At 44.6% G+C, this 25,494-nt stretch overlaps 1 protein-coding gene across 1 annotated transcript in view; it reads right to left on the bottom strand.

The window, feature by feature from the left end:
- The window catches only part of dcc (DCC netrin 1 receptor), a 217,789-nt gene that overhangs the window by 166,537 nt on the left and 25,758 nt on the right, over nucleotides 1-25,494 (bottom strand). Inside the window, exons 3-4 of the mRNA XM_034191788.1 lie at nucleotides 24,604-24,754; nucleotides 23,803-23,939 (exon numbers count right to left, since the gene is read on the bottom strand). Of these exons, the coding sequence (XP_034047679.1) occupies nucleotides 23,803-23,939; nucleotides 24,604-24,754 (288 nt within the window). The remainder of the gene's footprint in view (nucleotides 1-23,802; nucleotides 23,940-24,603; nucleotides 24,755-25,494) is intronic.

Genomic DNA, 25,494 nt, shown 5'->3' with positions numbered 1-25,494 from the left:
CGGTGTAACAGTATAACTTCCCCCTGGAAGTTATCCTAGGATATCTACCCCCCTGGAAATCCCCCTTTCAAATATACTCTACAAATACGTGGTCTGTGAGAAAAGTATCGTACCTTTTTATTTTTTTCAAAAACTATATGGATTTGATTCATATGTTTTTACGTCAGCCAAGATTGAACCTTCGTGCGCATGCGTGAGTTTTTCCACACCTGTCGGTTGCGTCATTCGCCTGTGAGCACGCCTTGTGGGAGGAGTGGTCCACCCCTCTCGTCGTTGTTTCATTGCAAGGAAATGGCGGAATGATTTGGGCTTTTTTTCCATCAGAATTTTTTCAGAAACTGTTAGAGACAAGCAGCTGGAAACCATTCAAAAAATTTATCTGGCTTTCGGTGAAAATTTTACAGGCTTCACAGAGAATAAGGAGTGTTACTACAGCTTTAAGGACGCCTCACAATGGCGCACGGCGCGCCGCGCTCCGAGCCGCCATCGAGAGGCAGAAAACACCACATCATTTCTAAACGGATGGCTGTGTGGAGCCGGGACCGTTGTGTGCAATTTCTCTGGTTATCACAAGAGCTGGACATCAGCCATTTTCCGGCAGATTTCACTTTTAACAAAAGATTTTGTCATGGAAAGCCGCGCGGAGGCTTCGCGCGTCACGACTGATTCGCTGATTGAGCGAGACAAAGGAACACCTCTGTTTCGGAGTGCCAGAGGACAAGTTGGGACATGCCCAGCTCTCCACAATTTCTCTTATACTCACTGGGCTGGTAAAATTTTCACCGAAACCCAGATAAATTTTTCGAATGGTTTCCAGCTGCTTGTCTCTAACAGTTTCTGAAAAAATTCTGATGGAAAAAAAGCCCAAATCATTCTGCCATTTCCTGACAATGAAAATCCGACGAGGGGGCTGGACCACTCCTCCCACAAGGCGTGCTCACAGGTGAATGACGCAACCGACAGGCATGCAAAAACTCATGCATGCGCACGAAGGTTCAAGCTTGGCTGACGTAAAAACATATGAATCAAATCCATATAGTTTTTGAAAAAAATAAAAAGGTCCGTTACTTTTCTCACAGACCCTGTATATGGCCCTGATTGACAACCTGAAATATGTGATGTGATGGAAAATACTCCAATTTAGTTTTGCATAAAATATCCACGGTATATGTATAGAACACACAGTAGTGTGCATGCACGCACACACAAACACATACACACAGACACAACAGTGTGCAAAGAAACATATGTTTAAGAAACATAATGAAAATGAGGGGCCTATAATGTCTGCCACGAATCAAACTTTACAGTTCCCCAACTGGTGTTGAACTACATAGCAAGTGAGCCCACAATAAGTGAAGATCAAATGTATTCAAAAGAACGAAGTCCTGGAACACACCCTTCTCTACTCCACAAAAATCAATGTACTTGTTATACAGACAGTATGATAATAAACAAACAATACATGTATGCTAGTTTTTCAACACCCAGTATGAGAGCAACAGTTTGCTGTAATGAACATTTTACTTATAATTAAACTTTTATCTATCTGTAATCATATAACTAGATTCTGCTTGTACTAATGTAATCATAAAATGTTATTACTGTATAGATGGTACAAAATATTTTGATACAATTTTATAGCATATAATTGATTTTAGGATAATTTGATTCAAGTGATAGTTAATAATTTTATTATGACAGTTGCAAACAAAGAAAAAAATTATACATATTAATGATTATAAATGCTGTGTACGCGTGCATGTTCTGGCAAGATATCAGGGTGGGAGGGAAGATATGCTAGGACACCTTCCCCCCGGGGGGTAAGATGGGGGTAAGATATCCAGGGGGGAAGATAAACTGTTACACCGGATTTAGATTGCGACACAGCACTGAGTCTGCACTTTTAAAAGTTCATAATGACATTACTTTATCAGTGGATGCAGGGAATCCTGCTGTGCTGTTTCTGTTGGACCTCACAACAGCCTTTGATACTGTGGATCACAAAGTACTTGTTTCCTGGTTAGAACATCTTATTGGCATTCAGGGTACTGCACTTAAGTGGTTTAGATCATATTTGGCTGAAAGGAGTTTGTCTGTTATGATTGGTGACCTCTCCTCCTTGCAGACACTGTTTAGGGAATGTCCATATTACTGTCAATATTATTTTCCCTGCTGGGTCTACTGTCCTCTGGAATGAGCAGTATACAATCCTCCGCTTGTACAATATTCTACTGACCGGGCTCCGGGATCTGCTCGGAGTGCTCCTCAACAGGCTGAAATGGGCACCTCTCCACGAATCACCAAGGACAACACAATAAAACCGTCATACGCTAACTGACGTGCGTGCACAGAAGGTCGGAGCCAGCCCAGCTGCAGAGCCCGGCGGCTACAGGTTGCTGGACTTGCTCAGCAGCGAACATCACGCAAAATCAAGCAAATTACCTCGCAACTGCCATTCACACGTTGTTGCAGCCCAGTGAAGAAACCTTTGGATGAAACTGTGACCTCAGTCTTTCTCTGAGAGACACTTTTCTTTCGAGTCATTAGTGGATGTGATGGAGATGAAAGATTAGAGCAACACCTGCAGGTGCCAAAATCATAAACTGAACCGTCTAACAGTGGACGTAATATGTGAGAGAAAGACTTCACCGACTGCTCGCACAGCGACGGCAGCTTTTCACATTTCTTGCTCCGCTGCAGTTCACAGCAGGAAGTCGGGCTTCCAGCTGGTTGCCACGGCAGCAGTTTAGCAGGAAGCAGTCACCCTGGCAGGATGACACAGTGGATATTCATAAGGAGTAATTAGCTGAGCGAAGCCCTGAAAGCTGTCAGGTCAGAACAGCGGTCCTGCTGAGACGCATCCTGCTGTCCAATCAAAAGTCAGCCTCAGCTGCTCATCCCAGCCGGCGCCGTCTGTCCAAATAACAGACAGGTGAAAGCCATCAAACAGGCATGCAGACATGGGTCAAAGGTCAGTCTAGCCCATTTATATCTGGGCTCCCTAGCGCCCCTTTCGTTTGAATGAAAGTACAGACACTGACTGATGCTTTGTGTTGTTTCAGGTGCAGAGTTGCTGCTTTCCTACTGGATGACACATTGCTGTCGTAATGACTGGTATTTACGGTTACTGGAGTGAAAATCCAGCAATCAACATTCATATGAAGAGATTTGTCAATTAATCAATCAGTGAAAGTGTTTTAACAATCACTGAAGCCTTTCAGGAAGAAATTAAAGCCAACACTGGTTTCATCTTTTTGTCTGATGTTCAGTCTGAATACACAGGTGACCGCAAGCACAGAGAACAGACACAATGGAAATGTCAAAGTTCACCAATTAATAATCAGGTGCCAATGAGTGCCAGAAGGAAGGAAGGAAGGAAGGAAGGAAGGAAAATACCTTCTGCTATATTCATCACCCTGAATGTCTTTAATTATTTTATTCCAACAACTAATAAACATAATTTTAAAAACAGATACTTTTGAGTAAATAAATAAATTGTGAACATTACTTTTACAGCCAGTTGTCTGTAGATGAGTCTAGTAATATAAGAACATTTCCTGTTGGGAAAGTGTCAGTACACGGACCCACAACAGGGGGCGCAAATGAACGGACAATGAAGAAAGTCAAATAACAAGGCTTTACTGTTGTGAACACGCACAACAAATACAACAAATCACAATTTCGGTCTCAAGTTAAATTCCAACGGTGTCGTGTGGGCAGGCTCGACGATAGGAGACGTCTGTCCATAGCAAACCGGAACCACCCGATTTCCTCTGCCACCGAACCCCGGGAATACTGGAACCGCCAAGTCCCAAACTCCCAGGTGGTCTCTGCCTCCGCTCGTCGGATCCGGTACTGCTGGCGAGGAACAGACACAGTCAGACGTGGGTGCGGCTGCACCCAACAACACGTGGGGTGGAAAACACCACCTCCACCTCTAATCAGAAAACAACACTGTCTAGTAACTAGGATACTTATCGAATACGTTCCTTTCACAAATGATGAAGGGCTGGCTGAGTTCGTTACCTCCTTGGTAGAGCGATATCTCGGCAAATGAGGTGGAGATGCCGTCCTGCTGATATACCTCCTCAGTGATTGGGATCAGCTGTCTCCAGTGATAGATGACAGCTGTCATCCTGGCTGCTCCCGTAAGGCGGCAGCGCCCTCCGGTGCCTGGAGCCCGCACTCCAGGCAGGGCGCCCTCTAGTAGTGGTGGGCCAATAGTACCTCCTCTTCAGCGGCCCACACAACAGGACCCCCCCCCTCAACGGGCGCCTCCTGGCGCACGACCGGGTTTGTCAGGGTGCCGACGGTAGAAGTCGGTCAGGAGGGCCGGGTCCAGGATGAAGCCCTTCTTCACCCAGGAGCGTTCTTCGGGGCCGTACCCCTCCCAGTCCACCAGATACTGAAAACCCCGGCCCATCCGTCGGACGTCGAGGAGCCGGCGTACGGTCCAAGCCGGCCCTCCGTCGATGATCCGGGCAGGAGGTGGCGCCGGACCCGGAGTGCAGAGGGGTGAGGTGTGATGGGGTTTAATCCTGGAGACGTGGAATACTGGATGAATCCGCAGTGAGGCCGGAAGCTGGAGCCTCACTGCGGCGGGATTGATGACCTTGAGTATTTTGTACGGGCCGATGTATCGTTCTTGCAGTTTTGGGGAATCCACTTGAAGGGGAATGTCCTTGGTGGACAACCACACTTCCTGCCCAGGACGATACGTGGGAGCCGGGGCCCGCCGCCGGTCTGCATGGTTCTTCGCCCTCGTCCGGGCCCTCAACAAAGCAGAATGGGCGGCACGCCACACCCGACGGCACTTCCGTAGGTGGGCCTGGACCGAGGGCACACCGACCTCCCCCTCAACCACCGGAAACAACGGGGGTTGATACCCCAAGCACACCTCGAAAGGGGAGAGGCCGGTGGCTGATGACACTTGGCTGTTGTGGGCGTACTCGATCCAGGCCAGGTGGGTACTCCAGGCCGTCGGGTGCGCGGCTGTCACACAGCGTAGGGTCTGCTCCATCTCCTGGTTGGCCCGTTCTGCTTGTCCGTTGGTCTGGGGGTGATACCCGGACGAGAGACTGACCGTGGCCCCCAGTTCCCGGCAAAAGCTCCTCCAAACATGCGAGGAGAACTGGGGACCGCGATCAGAGACGATGTCTGATGGTATCCCATGCAGACGGACGACGTGGTGGACTAGGAGGTCCGCTGTCTCCTGGGCCGTTGGTAGCTTCGGGACGGCCACGAAGTGGGCCGCCTTGGAGAATCGGTCCACTATCGTGAGGATGACAGTGTTTCCCTGGGACGGCGGAAGACCCGTGACAAAATCCAGGCCGATGTGAGACCAGGGGCGATGAGGCACGGGCAGCGGCTGCAGCAACCCCGATGTCTTGCGGTGGTCGGCCTTGCCCCTGGCGCAGGTGGTACAGGCCTGGATGTAACCCCGGACGTCGGCCTCCAGGGACGCCCACCAGAAGCGCTGCCGGACGACTGCCACGGTTCTTCGCACCCCAGGATGACAGGAGAGCTTAGAACCGTGACAGAAGTCCAAAACTGCAGCCCTGGCTTCTGGTCGGACGTAAAGTTTGTTCTTCGGTCCGGTTCCGGGGTCCGGGTCTCGTGTCAGGGCCTCCCGGACGGTCTTCTCCACGTCCCAGGTGAGGGCGGCCACGATAGCGGACTCCGGGATGATGGGATCCGGGGGATCCGACGGCTCCGTTTTGACCTCTTCTTCATGTACCCGGGACAAAGCATCCAATCTTTGGTTTTTGGTCCCGGGACGGTAGGTGATCCGGAAGTCAAAACGGCCGAAGAACAGTGACCAGTGGGCTTGCCTGGGATTCAGCCGCTTGGCGGTCCTGATATACTCCAGGTTCCGGTGGTCAGTGAAAACCGTGAATGGCACGGACGTTCCCTCCAACAGATGTCTCCACTCCTCAAGAGCCTCTTTCACCGCAAGGAGCTCTCGATTGCCGACGTCATAGTTCCGTTCGGCTGGGGTCAACCTGTGGGAAAAATAGGCACACGGGTGAAGGACCTTATCGGTCTTCCCGCTCTGGGACAGCACGGCTCCTATCCCTGAGTCCGAGACGTCCACTTCAACCACTAACTGGCGACTAGGATCGGGCTGCACCAGAACAGGTGCAGACGAGAAGCGCCGTTTCAACTCCTTGAATGCGGCATCGCACCGATCCGACCAGGTGAAGGGGACTTTTGGTGAGGTCAGGGCTGTCAGGGGGCTAGCTACCTGACTGTAGCCCTTAATGAACCTCCTGTAGAAATTAGCAAAGCCGAGGAACTGTTGCAACTTCCTACGGCTTGTGGGTTGGGGCCAGTCTCTCACCGCCGCAACCTTGGCCGGATCAGGAGCGACGGAGTTGGAGGAGATGATGAACCCCAGGAAGGACAAAGAGGTGCGGTGGAACTCACACTTCTCGCCCTTCACAAACAGCCGGTTCTCCAACAACCGCTGCAGGACCCGACGTACATGCCGGACATGAGTCTCAGGATCCGGAGAAAAGATGAGTATATCGTCTAGATATACGAAGACGAACCGGTGCAGGAAATCCCGCAAGACATCATTAACTAATGCTTGGAACGTCGCGGGGGCGTTTGTGAGGCCGAACGGCATGACCAGGTACTCAAAGTGACCTAAGGGGGTGTTAAATGCCGTCTTCCACTCGTCTCCCTTCCGGATCCGAACCAGATGATACGCGTTTCTAAGATCGAGCTTGGTGAAAATTTGGACTCCATGCAGGGGTGTGAACACCGAATCCAACAGGGGCAATGGGTATCGGTTGCGAACCGTGATCTCGTTCAGCCCCCTATAATCAATGCATGGACGGAGTCCGCCATCTTTTTTGCCCACAAAAAAGAAACCTGCGCCCATCGGGGAGGTGGAATTCCGGATCAACCCGGCAGCTAATGAGTCCCGGATGTAGGTCTCCATTGATTCGCGCTCAGGCCGGGAGAGGTTGTACAGCCTACTGGACGGAAACTCACTGCCCGGAACCAAATCAATGGCACAATCATACGGACGGTGGGGGGGAAGTGTGAGCGCCAGATCCTTGCTGAACACGTCGACAAGGTCGTGGTACTCCACCGGCACCGTCCCCAGATTGGGCGGGACTCTGACCTCCTCCTTAGCTTGGGAGCCGGGAGGAACCGAGAAACCTAAACACACCCGATGGCAGGTCTCGCTCCACTGAACCACTACCCCGGATGGCCAAGCAATCCGGGGATTGTGCTTCAACATCCAGGGAAATCCTAAAACCACACGGGAGGTGGCCTGAGTCACAAAAACTCGATCACCTCCCGGTGATTTCCCGACACCACCAGAGTTACAGGTGGTGTCTTATGCGTGATCGGAGGGAGTAGGGAGCCATCTAGTGCCCGAACCTGCACAGACGAGGTAAGCGCCACCAGAGGGAGCCCTATCTCCCTAGCCCATCTGCTGTCCAGCAGATTCCCCTCAGAGCCCGTGTCCACCAGTGCTGGGGCCTTCAGGGTTACATCCTCATAAAGGATTGTAACTGGGAGTCGTGTGGCAATGTGGGTGTGTCCCACGTGAATGTCTCGGCCCACCCCTAGCCCAGTTTCTAGGGGCGGGCGTTGGAGTTTTAACCGCTCGGGGCAGTCTCTCATATGGTGCTCTATTGCACCACAAACAAAACAAGCTCCGTGGGCCCGTCTCCTCTGTGCATCTGGTGCCCTAAATTTTGCCCTACTCGTGTCCATAGCTTCGTCAGCAGGGGGAGCTGTGGCCCAACGGAGCGCAGGGGCTGTGGAGCGTGGGGAAGGCGGAGCGCGGTCGGAACCGGAAGGGAGAGGGACGGCGCGTGCCCGGCCACGCCCTTCGTCTTGTTCCCGCCGACGTTCTTCTAACCGGTTGTCTAACCGTATGACGAGATCGATGAGCCCATCTAAATCCCGCGGTTCGTCCTTAGCCACCAGGTGCTCCTTGAGAACCAAAGACAGTCCGTTTACAAAGGCGGCGCGGAGGGCAGTGCTATTCCAGCCGGACCTCGCAGCCGCAATGCGGAAGTCGACTGCATAGGCAGCTGCGCTCCGACGCCCCTGTCTCATTGACAGTAGCACGGTTGAAGCGGTCTCGCCCCTATTAGGGTGATCGAACACGGTTCTGAGCTCCCTTACAAACCCATCGTATGTCAGAAGGAGCCGTGAATTCTGCTCCCAGAGCGCTGTAGCCCAAGCGCGTGCCTCACCGCGAAGCAGGTTTATTACATAAGCTACTTTACTGGCATCAGTCGCGTACATGACGGGACGCTGTGCGAAGACGAGCGAGCACTGCATCAGAAAATCCGCGCACGTCTCCACACAGCCTCCGTACGGCTCTGGGGGGCTTATGTATGCTTCCGGGGAAGGTGGGAGAGGTCGTTGAACAACCAGTGGAACGTCTATGTTACGCACAGGGTCTACAGGAGGGAGAGCCGCAGCGGCGCCCGGAGGGCGCGCTTCCACCTGCGCGGCGAGAGCCTCCACCCTGCGGTTCAGGAGGACGTTCTGCTCGGTCATCAAATCTAACCGAGTCGTGAAAGCGGTGAGGATCCGCTGCAACTCACCGATTACCCCTCCTGCGGATGCCTGCGCGTCCTGTTCTTCCATTGGCCATTCAACAGCCGGTTGACGCCCCTCGGGATCCATGACGTTGGCCGAGATATCCTGTTGGGAAAGTGTCAGTACACGGACCCACAACAGGGGGCGCAAATGAACGGACAATGAAGAAAGTCAAATAACAAGGCTTTACTGTTGTGAACACGCACAACAAATACAACAAATCACAATTTCGGTCTCAAGTTAAATTCCAACGGTGTCGTGTGGGCAGGCTCGACGATAGGAGACGTCTGTCCAAGACGAACCGGAACCACCCGATTTCCTCTGCCACCGAACCCCGGGAATACTGGAACCGCCAAGTCCCGAACTCCCAGGTGGTCTCTGCCTCCGCTCGTCGGATCCGGTACTGCTGGCGAGGAACAGACACAGTCAGACGTGGGTGCGGCTGCACCCAACAACACGTGGGGTGGAAAACACCACCTCCACCTCTAATCAGAAAACAACACTGTCTAGTAACTAGGATACTTATCGAATACGTTCCTTTCACAAATGATGAAGGGCTGGCTGAGTTCGTTACCTCCTTGGTAGAGCGATATCTCGGCAAATGAGGTGGAGATGCCGTCCTGCTGATATACCTCCTCAGTGATTGGGATCAGCTGTCTCCAGTGATAGATGACAGCTGTCATCGTGGCTGCTCCCGTAAGGCGGCAGCGCCCTCCGGTGCCTGGAGCCCGCACTCCAGGGCCAGCAGTACCTCCTCTTCAGCGGCCCACACAACAATTTCCAAGTGAATGAAAATCTCTTCTTTAAAAAAAATGGAAATGGATCACACATTTATGGAACATTTTTGGAGTTTTATGGAACACGCATGGAGACATTAAAAACAGATTTATCCTTTTATTCCTCGAAGACGTCTGATGTTTAAATAATTTAAACAGACAAATTGTTTCCTGGTGAAAATGTGTGCAAATTGCTACCCTTTTTACAGAACTGCTGCTCTAAGAGCACTAAAAAAAATGACAAGTGAAAAAGGTTATGAAAGGAGGAAGGATAAAAGGAAACTACATAAGACGTGTTGACAGTCAGACAAAATAAAACGTAAAAACAGAGTCAGAGTTTTTATCGGAGCTGACATAAAGGTGAAGCATCTTTGAGGTTTAATGTTGAGAATCTATTCGCTCATCCTCCAGCTGCCAAATGTGCACCGAACACACGCTGTCTCTTCTGCTGCCTTATTTGTAATTTCACTTCCCACAGAAAGAATCGCACAGATGGAAGGATTAAGGACAACAAATGAGGGGATGAGATGGCAGCGAGCTGACCATCGAGGAGGAAAACAGCCACCAACCTGCCCCCCAAAGGACGAGTCCAGATGGTAAAAATGAGCCCATGTCTAAGGCCAAGATCTCGTTTCTCACTTTGATGAGACATTTGTCCTCCGGGCGAGGTCAGGGTCCGGCCACAATCCGGGTTCACTTAAGTCCTTTTGCTTTCCCCACTGTCACTTGATGAAGTTAAAATCCTGGATTACAAAGGATTACAGGACAAAGGATGGTTCAGGTGGACTTGACTGGTCCACCAGAGTCAACTAACTGCTGGATCAGGCAGTAAAAAGCAGATCTAATGTGCATTCTGTCCTAAATGTGCTCATTCTGTGTGAATAAAATGATGTAATTATTTTTAAATCCTCAGGATTCAGATTGTAAAATTAACTTCTGGTTTTTTGAAAACTCATATTTAACATATCTCTCATTCCTTACTGACTGCTAAAAAGATGATCCAATTAGAGATATGTCAACTTCCATTCTGACTGTGAAAAAAGATGATCCAGTTACAGATCTCTAATTACATTCTAACCGGTAAAAACATGATCCATTTCAATTCTGCTCTGAATGGTAAAATATTTATCCAGTTAGAGAATATGTCTGATTTCATTCTAACGGCACAAAAAAAATTCCAATTCAAGATGTGTCTAATTTCATTCCGAGTATTAAAAAACAAGATTTGGACAGATTTGTGAACAATATTTGAGAGAAATAAGTCTTTTGTGTATAAAGAAAATATTTTAGATCCTTGAGTTCACCTCATGAAAAATGGGAGCAAAATCAAAAGTGCTGCGCTTATATTTTTGTTCAGTGTATTATCCCGCTGCTAAATTCTGCCTTTTTGCTTGTCAATGATGCAAAACACACACATATTATTTTCTCTGCCCTGAAATATGACTGATGGTAAAAAAAAAAAAAAAATGGGAGCAAAATCAAAAGTGTTGCACTTAAATTTTTGTTCAGTGTATTAACCCGCTGCTAAATTCTGACTTTTTGCTTGTCAATGATGCAAAACACACACACGCATCACACACACATTATTTTCTCTGCCCTGAAATATGACTGATGGTAAAAATGTTAAGTCCCCATGCTCCCGTTTTAAATCAAAGGTTTTAAGGCGTGTAATTATGACATGTCAGAATCCAGATATCTTCACAATTTGATTTAAAATACACACCAAGTGTGTGTTTTACTCTGTGACATTTAGTTTCACATTTCTTAAAACTCACATTTGCTACTTAACATTTTGTTAAAGGGCAAACTTTCCTGAAAGCCCATTAAAATTAAAGCTATATAATGTTGATGAGTGCCTGCTGTGATTGTCTGGACACGTGGTGCTGACACACAATTTACTGCTGTAAAAACCACACAGCAAAGTCTTTTTGTTAACAAAAATACCAAGTCAAGTCATAACATGAGTCACCTTTATGCACAATACATGCAGGGTCGACACGCTCCTCAGCCTGTGAGCAAGCATACTGGCAACACTGGTACGACTGAGTCAATGGAAGAAAGCTTCAGCAGACCAAACTCAGTGTATGGACCATCTGCTGTGACCTTCCTGATAGCACAAAACTGACAAAGGCCTGCAGTAACTTAACCCGCACTAACTTAATCAGTAGTATTTTAAATTAACCTGCAGTAATTTGACTTAACCTGCAGTAACTTAGCCAGCAACATTTTAACTTAACCTGCAGTAACGAATGTGCAGTAACCTAATCAGCTTAATCAACTTAGCCTGCAGTAACTTAATCAGTAGTATTTTACATTAACCTGCATGAATTTACTCTGCAGCAATTTGACTTAACCTGCAGCAACTTAATCAGCAGTATTTTAACTTAACCTGCAGTAACTTAATCAGCAGTATTTTAACTTAACCTGCAGTAACTAACGTGCAGTAACCTAATCAGCAGTAATTTAACTCAAGCAGCAGTATCTATATTATAATAGCCAAGTGGCCTCTGAGTGCGTGTGTGTGTGTGTGTGTGTGTGTGTGTGTGTGTGTGTGTGTGTGTGTGTGTGTGTGTGTGTGTGTGTGTGTGTGTGTGTGTGTATGGCTTCGATCACACAAAAGACACGAGAACTGACATTTGCTCTGTGTGCATGCATGTGATTTCGATCACAGAGAAACTGGTGAAAGCTGACATTTTCCATTTGGTGTGTTTATGTATTTTCGGTCAAGGATGAACGCTGCGAAAACAGAACGTTAATGGGACTAACATTTTTGAAGAAGTTACGGATATTAGCTAACAACACTGAACAATGAACATTGCTAACTGCATTCTGGACTCACAAGGCATTCCAGCAGGGTGCGATAAATCATCTTTATTTTAAAAGCGTGAGTGCATGTGTGATTTTATTTATTAAGTTCAACGTAAGTACATAATATATTTGTAAATGCATTGAGAATACATGGATGACACAAGAATGTGAAAACACTTATTTCCATTGTGGGCCATTTAAAAATCAAATGAAAATAAAAAATATATAAATAAATAAAATAAATAATAACAATCATGTTTATTATGATAACAAGAACTTAAACAATTTATAAATACATTAAGAGGGTTTTAACCTGCAGTAACTTAACCTGAAGTCTCTTTCAACAGGAAGTTTGGTGAAATGATTAAATGTAGCTCACTGTAATCAATGAAAGAAAAACAAATGAATCCATAATCAGTGGAGAAGAGAGAGAGAGAGAGAGAGAGAGAGAGAGAGAGAGAGAGAGAGAGAGAGAGAGAGAGAGAGAGAGAGTGTGTGTGTGTGTGGTCGCACTCTGTTCTGTGCAGTCATGAAGTAATTGACAGCAGTTTTCTGGTTTTCTGGCAGATGACTAAAGTTGAGCAGAGAGCAATTTCTGCCAAAACGTCAAACCCCAAATTAAAGAATTATTTATCCTGAATACATGATAAATGATTGTTTCATTTGTTTATTTCACCGACAGAAAAGCATTTAAAGTTTCAAGAAAATGAGTTGACATCAAGTTTAAATATTCTCAGGTTCAAAATGATTACTAAAAAACAGTGAAAAATATTTCATTCTTATTTATGCTTTAAAAATATTTTAGTGAACTGATGGCTTTATTTCTAAATTTCAATTTTTTAAGTGATTATTTCAGGAAGACTACTAACATTGTTATATATCATTATTCAAGCTAGGGATGTATTAATTCTCTTGTTTAGTCCCTTACTTATTTATTTCGACCAAATCAAAGTCTATTTTTCCTTATTTTTTACAATCTAAAAAACAGTGAAAATCCTCTAATTCGTTATACTCCAAAAATTAAGAAAAAGTAAGCGTATAATGCTGAACCAAAATATATGACAACATGATCTTTTGTGATGTTGAATCATACAAACAAACAAACAGAAAAAGAAGCCACATTTCTCACTGTTGTTTTTGTTGTGTTCTAATATAACGCGTTCACGGTGACTTGTTCATTATTCTTCTTTAAAATCAGCTGATGAAGGATGAAGTGTTTTCATGCACATAATGTCGCCAATATTCTACTAACTGTGTGGCAAAGTGTGTGGGCGGGGCTTACACCCGTACTTAGACATCGTAATTTGACGTCACATTACACCTCATTTCAAAACAGCTTTAGATTTTAAAATTCCAATAAAGATAAATTTATGTAAAAGTAACAGTTAAGCATCTGGCTAGTTCAGGCTGGTGCTGACCAGCAGGGGGCGCACTGTGTGGCAAACGAATAATGCTGTGTTCATTTGGGGTTGGGGGAGTTGCTTGTTAACTGTTTTGAAAGAGAACTGCAGTAAATAACAGTGTATAATTAATCAGGAGAATGTGTGTTTCCTGGAAACACTTTTTGAAGTGAGACAATCAGAGCGTCAACCAGAGAGCAATTTTCTGAAACCAATCTGTGATTTATTCTGCGGAATTCATCTGGACGCTCTCCTACTGCAGCCGACAGGAGCTGGATTAACAAGGTTTTAATTAACACCGAGCACACGGCACAACTCTGCACGTTTGTGCCGAAGACGTGCATGTTTGTGCGGCGGATGTGCATGTTTGTGCCAGGGATGTGCATGTTTGTGCCAAGGACGCGCACGTTTGTGCTGTGTGCTTAGTGTGTTAATTAAAACCTTGTTAGTCCTCAGCTCAAGCATGCATGTCCTCTGCACAAATCTGGACATACTGTGCAAAAATGTGCACGTCCTCTGTCACCATAAAAACATTGCGCACATCCACTGAAGACCAAGTTGCAGAATTTACATTTGGATGAAGATCATCATGTTACCAGCTGTATGTTTAGGTCTTCACTGAGATTCTGATCAACACCATTTTTTATTTTATTTATTTATTTTTTGGCTGTCCCTGTATGCTCGGGGTCACCTCAATGGATCTGGAATTGTTATCAGGCTTGTTTGTCAAGGCTGGCTGGACACAATTGCAGGACACAAACACACATCTCTGTAGGTTACAATCGTTTACTAAAGACGTATGCTGGAGTCGGTACACGGTAAGGTAATCAAAAATGAGCAACAGTACAAAAAACATCAGGCTGAAGGCATGGTCGAGAAAAACAGGCAGGTGGTCAAAAAACACGATGAGGCAAGCAGGACTAAGCAAAAACACAAAACAGAGCTGGAAGGAAGGCACAAGACACATCGATCTGGCGAGGGACTAAAGCACTCAGTGCGTCAATATAACCCCAGGTGACGAGCAGCAAATCAGGAACAGGTGTGCATGGAAAGCACCAGAACAAGGGTGTGGCCAGAGAGAGTGAAAACACCCACCACTAAGAACCAAGACACAGACAAGAGAAACAGAGACAGACAGACCCAAGCAGAAAACCCCAGCAAGAGAATAACCACACAGAAAACCAATAAATCAGAAAAACAGACGAGAAAACAAAACAGATAACCAGACAAAAACCCTGACAATTGTGCTTTGGGATTTAGAACTAGTTATACACTAAGTTCATACAAGTTTCTATAAAAAGGTAGATACCTTTTTTATAGAAACCCTTTTGTAATTGCGTCCTAGAGTTTAAGGGAAAACAAGCTGGAGACAGTTAAGAAAACAACAAATTGTTCTCCTGCTGAGCAAGATTATATTTCACTCAATAACCATTGCTGCTCTTTTCTAATGCAGTATCATATTACACAGTGGGGCAAAAAAGTATTTCTAAGTAGGAGAACTTGCACAATCAGGGGCTGACTAAATACTTTTTTGCCCCACTGTAGAAAGACTTTAACCTACACATTATTTAAATTCTTCAAGATAAACACATTTTAAGGGACAGCTGTTCTATGGCTTTTACTTCATTCAGTACCAATAAAGATTTCAGGCCTGTAGCCTGGATCTGAAATGGGGGGTTTCTTTTTTGGTGAAAGTGGACCTTTGTTGGCAGGGTTTTAGGGGTTTTAGTGTCAAGGGATGCATTCTGGACGGATTTTTGATGACCATTGTCTCACCCCAATCCTGTCCCCCAAATTAGTTGTACTGCTTAATGTGTGTTGTATTTGTATTTTCTTTTGCATATTTTCATTTTTTCTTTGCCTTTAACCAAAACGGATATCACAACCTACATATCCAATATTTGTTTGATAACGAACCACAACAGCTGTAAGCATTTTCATATTTTTTGGCTTCCCTCATCTGATTTTAAAGCTGGAACTCCATACAGACCCAGTAATGCTTGAGCTCAGAGATTACATTTAAAAAAATATTGCTTCACATCCCACTTTAGTTAATTAGGGTTAGGGTTAGGGTTAGAACCACAGCAAAACTTAGGTGCAGAGTAATACCGATTTAAACACTTTAGTTGTTAAAATTATTAGTTATTATTATTACTATTATAAGAAGTAGTAGTATGAAAAAGGTCTTCAACAGTGGACCTTTAATCAAGGGATGTTGTGGAGGGCACACCACCCCCACCCCCCACAATACCCTCTTTCTGTCTGGATGCACCCTGGGTTTGCAGTCTTTGAGCAGGAACAATCAAGAATTTGTGTATTTACGTGGAAAGCGTGACCTGATTGAGAGGTAAGAAGGTTTTATCAGTGCATTATGAGCATCATGCTGTCTCAGAAAGAGACTTTAGGTGTATTTTGGGGGGAAAACAAGCATTAATGTTTGTTGTCAACGAATAGTGGGTCTGCAGCTGTGTTTTTAGTTTAACCACAGTGAGAACACTCACAGAGGCACATAGAGCAGACCTTGAAAGAAAAGAAAAGTTTTAAAAAATGGTTGTAAAACTCTGCTCTTTGCTTGCTGTGTCGTCACTGCGCTGTGAGACACTCAAACACACTGCGACTCTCCCCTCCTCCTCCTGCAGTGCAGACAGGACACAGAGGAACAGACACAGGAACTCACTGCCAAGAGAAAAAACAAAACGTTATTATAAAAATCGATTTTTGAATGTTTTGGAAGTGGCGCATATGTGTCCCGGAGCCATGGTAAATTTTATATATCAGCCTTGATTTCACGTCAGCGTGACCCTGCCTTTTGGCAGCCCAGTTGATGGAAATCCATCGTAGCGACAGAGAACTTTAATCCCTGGATCTGTATCAGATCTGGTGTGGCGATCCCAAACACCTGAAACATCTTTGGAAAAAAAAGACATCAAGCCCAGACGAGTCTCCCATGTGCCTTCTAACGAACTAACTCAGTCTTTGTTGTTTTACTTTTTCTCCATTATGAAACTGTGACTGTTGACACACCAACTCTGCAGTCACACACACCATTAATAAAATCAGAACATCTAATAAAATAAAATAAGTAGTGCTGTCAGGTGATAAAAATTAATCTAATGAATTACAAGATTTGCAATAAATTAATCTACATTACTCACATTAAATCGTATGCATAATTTTTCTTTTTTTGTAAATATCACCCCTCCAATCACAAACCACATGCACAGGCTCTCAGAAACACAAAAACAATGCTGAAAAAAGATACAGTTTTAAAAACAATTACAGAAATATTATAATGTATAAAAATAAACTGTGCAGTCGATGAATTTTGTAAAAATGTAGCATTGTGAACATAATGAGCATTATTTATTACTGCACTGCAAAATGTATTTAGAAAATTTTTATCACTTCAGTTATGGTGTGTGTGTGTGTGTGTGTGTGTGTGTGTGTGTGTGTGTGTGTGTGTGTGTGTGTGTGTGTGTGTGTGTGTGTGTGTGTGTGTGTGTGTGTGTGTGAGAGAGAGAGAGAGAGAGAGATGTAGCAATTTTCACTTTTCGTATGAGAGGTTTTTTTGGGTTGGGGGGCAGGGTTATTTACATATGTTACCTATGTCACAGAGGTGCTAAACAAGCTGTTTGTCATAGATTCTGCTTATATCAGGAGAATATCTGTAAAAACACTCAGTGAATTATGGGACTTTCACACGTCTGTCCCATCTACTGCACTTCCTGTGCTATTTTGAAGTATCATGGCTTTCTTCCTGTTGTGTCTCCCCAGGTCTGTCTCATCAGTGTAATTATGTCCCTGTCAACTTAACATTTCCACTCAACTACAGTTAACACCAATTAAACCATCTACTTAAGCTGCTTCCTACGAAGGGGTCCTGGGTCGTGCCTTGCGTCTCACAGGGACTTTGAAGATGTTGAACATTAAATATTAAAAGTTAAAATGTAAAAGATAGATAAAAGCTAATGTGCCACAATACGGCCCCTTTAATAATTGGATCCAAGACCATTTCATTTTCAAATCTGCCCATTAAACATTAAAATTTGGATGAAAATCATCATGAATCAAACATTTTAAAAGTGTTTTTAACCTGTTGGAGATCTGTGTGTATGTTTAATGAACAATAATTAACGTCTAATCAGCATTTTCAGAGTGTTCACGCACAAAACCACCACATTGGAGCTATAACAATAACAGTTATTAAAGCAAGTTACTGTGGTATGAAAACAGATATTTCACCTACATGTGTCAGCAGGAAAAAAATGAGACTCTTGTATTCCTCATGTCAGAGATAAACACCAAACTATTCTGTGCACTGTGAAAGTGCTGATATAAAGAAGGAAAACCCTTCTTCACTGATGTTGTTTAAGACGTGCAAAAAGGTGTCCACAGGGACACACACCCAAACCAGTTTTTACTCTCAAAAACAGTCAGTATTAACAGACCAAATCATTGACGTAAAAACAAAACAGATCAAAGTGCATTTAATTGGTTTTACACAAATGAACACATTATGGATGCTGTAATTAATTTACACTCAACAAAAATATAAACGCAACACTTTTGGTTTTGCTCCCATTTTGTATGAGATGAACTCAAAGATCTAAAACTTTTTCCACATACACAATATCACCATTTCCCTCAAATATTGTTCACAAACCAGTCTAAATCTGTGATAGTGAGCACTTCTCCTTTGCTGAGATAATCCATCCCACCTCACAGGTGTGCCATATCAAGATGCTGATTAGACCCTATGATTAGTGCACAGGTGTGCCTTAGACTGTCCACAATAAAAGGCCACTCTGAAAAGTGCAGTTTTGTTTTATTGGGGGGGGATACCAGTCAGTTTCTGGTGTGACCACCATTTGCCTCATGCAGTGCAACACATCTCCTTCGCATAGAGTTGATCAGGTTGTCAATTGTGGCCTGTGGAATGTTGGTCCACTCCTCTTCAATGGCTGTGCGAAGTTGCTGGATATTGGCAGGAACTGGTATACGCTGTCGTATACGCCGGTCCAGAGCATCCCAAACATGCTCAATGGGTGACATGTCCGGTGAGTATACCGGCCATGCAAGAACTGGGACATTTTCAGCTTCCAAGAATTGTGTACAGATCCTTGCAACATGGGGCCGTGCATTATCCTGCTGCAACATGAGGTGATGTTCTTGGATGTATGGCACAACAATGGGCCTCAGGATCTCGTCACTGTATCTCTGTGCATTCAAAATGCCATCAATAAAATGCACCTGTGTTCTTCGTCCATAACAGACGCCTGCCCATACCATAACCCCACCGCCACCATGGGCCATTCGATCCACAACATTGATATCAGAAAACCGCTCACCCACACAACGCCACACACGCTGTCTGCCATCTGCCCTGGACAGTGTGAACTGGGATTCATCCGTGAAGAGAACACCTCTCCAACGTGCCAAACGCCAGCGAATGTGAGCATTTGCCCACTCAAGTCGGTTACAACAACGAACTGGAGTCAGGTCGAGACCCCAATGAGGACGACGAGCATGCAGATGAGCTTCCCTGAGACGGTTTCTGACAGTTTGTGCAGAAATTCTTTGGTTATGCAAACCGATTGTTTCAGCAGCTGTCCAAGTGGCTGGTCTCAGACGATCTTGGAGGTGAACATGCTGGATGTGGAGGTCCTGGGCTGGTGTGGTTACACGTGGTCTGCGGTTGTGAGGCTGGTTGGATGTACTGCCAAATTCTCTGAAACACCTTTGGAGACGGCTTATGGTAGAGAAATGAACATTCAATACACGAGCAACAGCTCTGGTTGACATTCCTGCTGTCAGCATGCCAATTGCACGCTCCCTCAAATCTTGCGACATCTGTGGCATTGTGCTGTGTGATAAAACTGCACCTTTCAGAGTGGCCTTTTATTGTGGGCAGTCTAAGGCACACCTGTGCACTAATCATGGTGTCTAATCAGCATCTTGATATGGCACACCTGTGAGGTGGGATGGATTATCTCAGCAAAGGAGAAGTGCTCACTATCACAGATTTAGACTGGTTTGTGAACAATATTTGAGGGAAATGGTGATATTGTGTATGTGGTAAAAGTTTTAGATCTTTGAGTTCATCTCATACAAAATGGGAGCAAAACCAAAAGTGCTGCGTTTATATTTTTGTTGAGTGTATTTAAATTAGCACATTATTTTGAAAGCCATAAAAATAAAATACAGTAATCACTGAGTGAATGAAGAAAAGGCTGGATGACGTGGAGAGAGTAAATCAGAAAGTACAAGAGATTAGTAAGGATGAAGTGATGGCAGCTATGAAAAGGACGAAGAGTGGAAAGGCAGTTGGTTCAGATGACATTCTAGTGGAGACATGGAAATGTCTTGGAGAGATGGCAGTAGAGTTTCTAACCAGATTGTTTAATAAAATCTTGGAAAGTGAGAGGATGTCTGAGGAATGGAGACAAAGTGTGCTTGTTCCTATTTTCAAAAATAAGGGTGATGTGCAGAGCTGCAGTAAGTACAGAGGCATAAAGTTGATCAACCACAGAATGAAGTTATGGGAAAAAGTAGTAGAAACTAGGCTTAGAAAAAGGTGAAGATTTGTGACCAGCAATATGGTTTCATGCCGAGAAAGACCACTACAGATGCAATGTTTACTCTGAGAATACTGATGGAGAAGTATAGAGAAGGACAGAAGGAGTTACACTGTGTGTGTGTGTGGATTTAGAGAAAGCTTATGACAGGGTGCCAAGAGAAGAGTTCTGGTATTGTATGAGGAAGTCTGGAGTGGCAGAGACATATGTGAGGTTAGTGCAGGGCATGTACAAGGATAGTGTGACAGCAGTGAGATGCGCAGTAGGAATGACAGACTCATTCAAGGTGGAGGTGGGATTACAACAAACTCTGAGTCATTTCTTGTTTGCAATGGTGATGGACAGGTTGACAGATGAGATCAGACAAGAGTCCCCATAGACTATGATGTTTGCAGATGACATTGTGATGTGTAGTGACAGTAGAGAGCAGGTTGAGTCTAACATGGAAAGGTGGAGATATGCTCTGGAGAGCAAGGGAATGAAAGTCAGTAGGAACAAGACTGAGTCTATGTGTGTGAATAGTGTGGTTACAAGAAGTAGAAGTGGTGAAAGTAAATGAGTGTAAATACTTGGGGTCAACTGTTGAAAGTAATAGAGAGTGTGGCAGAGAGGTGAAGAAAAGAGTGTAGGCAGGGTGGAGTGGGTGGAGAAAGGTGGCAGGAGTGATTTGTGACCGAAGAATATCTGCAAGAGTGAAGGAAAAAGTCTATAAGACAGTAGTGAGACCAGCTATGTTGTAGGGCTTAGAGACGTGGCACTAACAAAAAGACAGGAGGTAAAGCTGGAGGTGGCAGAGCTGAAGATGTTGTGATTCTCTTTGGGAGTGACGAGAATGGACAGGATTAGGAATGAACATATCAGAGGGACAACTCAAGTGGGCTAGTTTGGAGACAAACTCAGAGAGGCAAGATTGAGATGGTTTGAGCATGTGCAGAGGAGGGACCCAGGGTATATAGGGAAAAAGATGCTGAGGATGGAGCCACCAGACAAGAGGAGAAGAGGGAGGCCAAAGAGGAGGTTTATGGATGTACTGAGAGAGGACATGCAGGTGGTTGGTGTGACATTAAATTAGAGAGGATAGGGTGAGATGGAAACGATTGATCTGCTGTGACGACCCCCTAACAGGAGCAGCCAAAACAAGAAGCAAATTCAGTGAGTGACACAACTGGATATGAAATGACTCAGCAGACAAAAGGCCATGTATTTTTGGTTCCCCACAAAAAAAGTCCTTATGGCTGCTTCCTTGTTTGCACTCGGGGTCACCACAGCAAATGCAAAGTGGATCTGCATGTACAATTGGCACAGGTTTTACACTGGATGCCCTTCCTAACACAACTCCACATTACATGGAGAAATGTGGCAGGGGTGGGGTTTGAACCGGAAACCTTCCACAATGAAACCAAAGACACTAACCACCTGGCAGTCCCTCAAATTAAAACATACTATACTGAAGCAGAAGCTGTAAATATGTTTATTTTCATTGTAAAGTTGGACATTTTAACATGGGGGTCTATGTAAATTGACTCACTTTTATGGCCATTTGAGGAACTGCAGGTTTTGGCACTTGCTTGTTGGCTTCATTTTTCAGTTTCCTGCTTTTGACTGACAGTTATTATATCCTCTTGTTTTCAGTGTGATGATGATGATGATGCCTCCAGGTTTAGATCACACCACTGTCACATTAAACTGCATATCTCTGCTAAATGAAATGCCAAATGATCCGATGATTCTAAATAAATAAAGAATTTTGAAAATATTGATGTATTGTGTTTTATTTTTGGTGCCATATGCCCTGAGAAATGAAGTCATAAACAAGGGAAAATTAGCACGATTTCACCTGCTGCTGATAAACGCTCACAGATGTGAGTCAACTTTGGTGACATCATGTTTGGAACCGCCCCCTCAGTAACATTAATGGAACGAGTGAGAAAACTGGAATGTTCTCAAAATTGGTGTTGTTTGTGGACATTGACAAAACAAAAAGGTGAACAGGTGAGTTTTGGGAAGGTCCATCATAACCAGTCATGGTATTAGTCGTACAGTTTTCCCACAGATAAGATTTGAATCCAAAAACAACCCTGACTGACAAGCTGCTATAAATCCAAGGATGAAAGTAAGTGGCCGTAGGTGGATGAGAGTGACCTTCAGCTCACTAAAAGTTGGTTCCAAATGTTAAGTAATGATTAGGGATTAAATGGCTATTAATCTGTCATGTTTTTTTTTCTGGTGCACTTTGGCTTATTTTACTTTTATCAGTTTTATCAGGGCCAGCACAAGAAATCATTTATAACCTGGTATAGAATTTTTTTAAGATAGCATTGACTAAAAGTGGGAGGAGTTAACTGAAATGTTCTGCAGCACACGGGGTCAGTGTAGTTGCTGGAGAGCAAAGATGACTGATAGCTACAGCGCATCCTGGAAATCTCTCCAAGTCCAATCAGCTGCTAACCGCAAGTAGGTAATGAGCAGAGCTGCACTCATTATTAACGAAAACAACGTGCACGCTTGTTATCCTCATCATATGATGGTCAGTGACCAGTGGTGCCACGACATGCACATGCACACGCACATGCACACGCCTGTATACATCAGCGCTGCAGCAGCACAAACAACCTCTGACAAAGCTAATTAATGAGCACGTGAACCCGTAATCATTTTAACACCAGCACAGGACACGTGTCACATGCACAGAGGATACGTGACGTGCGCAGAAGACACGTGACTCACTCCCTTGACAGCCAAAGGATATTCTGGCCACTCAAGCCAGAGTTCGTGTTCTTAGCCGACTGGTCAGAGCATGTGCCTCCTATGCCAGAGATTTTGAGTTCGGGTCAGGTAACGTGCCCACAGAGGGCATGTGATGTACATAAACAGGATAGGTGACGTGTGCGCAGGGGACATGTGGCGTGCACAAAACGGAAGCCTTTGCTTTTGTTTGGGGTTTTTACTTCATGTCATAAAGTGAGAAAGGTGTGTGTGTGTGTGTGTGTGTGTGTGTGTGTGTGTGTGTGTGTGTGTGTGTGTGTGTGTGTGTGTGTGTGTGTGAGCTGCTGTGATTCTTTGATTGATTTTTGTTGACCTGACAGCCTGAAGCATTTCAGTGTGAAATTTGTGCCACAATTAAAGAACCCACTGAATCGACAAGCTGGCATCTGTTTGTCTTTTTACCTGCAAACCAAATGGCCTCCTGGGGACAACAAAGACCAAACAAACATCTTTCAGCTGTTTATGTTTCTGCAGCTGTGTCTCAGTAAATAAATAAAATCATATTTTATTAATCAAAACTTCCTGAAGCAAACAGACGCGTAACGGTTCATTTTTAATGTCTAAGTTTGATTGTGGAGCACAGTCTTTGTCCCTCAGTGTGGACGCAGTACAGCCCAACATCACTCAGCCGCTCACCTCCCACCACTCACCTGTTCATCACCAACACTCATCCACTCACTGCTTACATTCATCCAATCACCTCCCACCAGGCATCTGTTCACCACCTGCTATCATTTGAGTTTACGTTTCACATCATTCATCCATTCACCTGCTGATGAGCGTCTCACTGTAAATGGACATTTTTGTAGTAATTACTTCTTCCTGCAGTGCACTGTGGGACTCAGCTGGGGCGAAGACTTGTGAACACTGTGAAAATTGTGTGTGTGTGCGCGCACTCACCGTGCACGCTGAGCTGCGCGGTGGCGGTGATGTTGTGGATTTTGTTGGCGGCCGTGCAGCCGTAAGAACCAGAATCATCATCGGTGACGCTCCTGATGATCAGATTACTGCCGGCCAGCAGAGAGAACTTCTTATTCCTACACACACCATAACAACACGTTACCATGGAAACATTCTCACAATGACAAACCTGCTGATCCATAAGTATTTGGACACGGCCGCTAAAACAGAACATGATGTTAAGGAGCTTTAATTAAATGTAACATCAATACAGAAAGCATTAAAACGTCACCAATCAGATTAGACATCAATTAAAAACAAAGAAAAACATAAAATCTAAAATAAAAAACAACATCCTGTTGACAGATGAAAGATTAAAACTGAATAATTTCCTTTCAGTCCTCCATCCTTTCTTTTGTGGGCGGGGCCAAAATAATCAAGTAATCTAATGATTATGACATCATTAATCAGCTGATTGGATGATTAATTAAGGGTTTGCTCTCAAATATTTAGGTTTTACCTTGTTTGTGCGGCAGAGCAATAAAAATATTTTTTCAGAATACTTTAAAGAAAACAGCTAAGGGTTAAAAACAAAACTTTTAATGCATATTTAAAAACCTCACAAACTTTATATTTTACACTAAATTATGGCGGAATTAAACACTCTGTGATCAGAGCAATGTTTTAATGTTAGCTAAACTATGGCATGTAGGTGTAGGTAGTAGTTAGCCCCTGCGTTGGACTGCTACTCACTCCACCGTGATTCAGGATTGGTCACAACAAACAGGAAGAAGGACTGACCAGCTCTGGATTAGCTCCTCCCCTCTCCTCCACTGGATACTCGGAGTCGGATATCCGGTGGCAGAACATTCCAGAACAGCGTCAGTTCCCAGAAGAGCTGTGACTGCGGACGGACGCTGGAGGAACTGCAGGTTCCTGATCAGCCCGGGTTCTGATGGAGAAACAAAAAGGGGCCTTAAAAAACTGAAACAATCAAATCTTGACCACAAAAGTGATCAATAACTGCAAATCACAACAACACGATGTACTGACGTTTACTAGCGGGACACCTCAAAACCATGTGAAAAGAACTTCTTGGAGTTTGACAGAGGTCAGGTTAGGGGATTCTGACCTGGATAAGGATCTATGATCTTTTTTTAATCAATATTTTTCAATCAATTTTGAAAACCAGCGCCCCCACCTGCTACATCTGGCTAAGAACACACAAACAAAGGACCAGTTTATACCTGTTCAAACCACGTTATACTTAATAGAAAGCACATTTAAACTCTATTATCTGAAACCAAAAGGCATTAAAACCAGTTTGAACCCGTTTAGCTTTGATTTAGAGCTGTTTAAAACCAACATGCTCAAAGAAGTAGAAGTCAGTCCGATCCAGGGCCTGAGGTCCGTTGCTGCCCGTGTTTATGTCCAGATTGGAAGTGGATCACAGTTGACAACTTTCCCTGGATGGGATGCCGGTCTGTAACAATTTACATCTCTATTGAAGGCATTCAAGGTACCGTTTGCAGCTGGTGGACTGAGACGGTTGTGTCTGTGCGCCGAAAACAAACTAATAATCTTAAATGCATTGACTGAGCGCAGAGTTCGGCCAGGGCGATCCTTCTTCTTCCACCATATTCATTTACAGTCATATACACACATATACATATACATACATATTTATTTACA

Source organism: Thalassophryne amazonica, chromosome 17 (assembly GCF_902500255.1).
Source record: "Thalassophryne amazonica chromosome 17, fThaAma1.1, whole genome shotgun sequence".
NCBI lineage: Eukaryota > Metazoa > Chordata > Actinopteri > Batrachoidiformes > Batrachoididae > Thalassophryne > Thalassophryne amazonica.
Note: the sequence above shows the minus strand (reverse complement) of the source record. Positions and strands in the feature narration are given on the sequence as shown.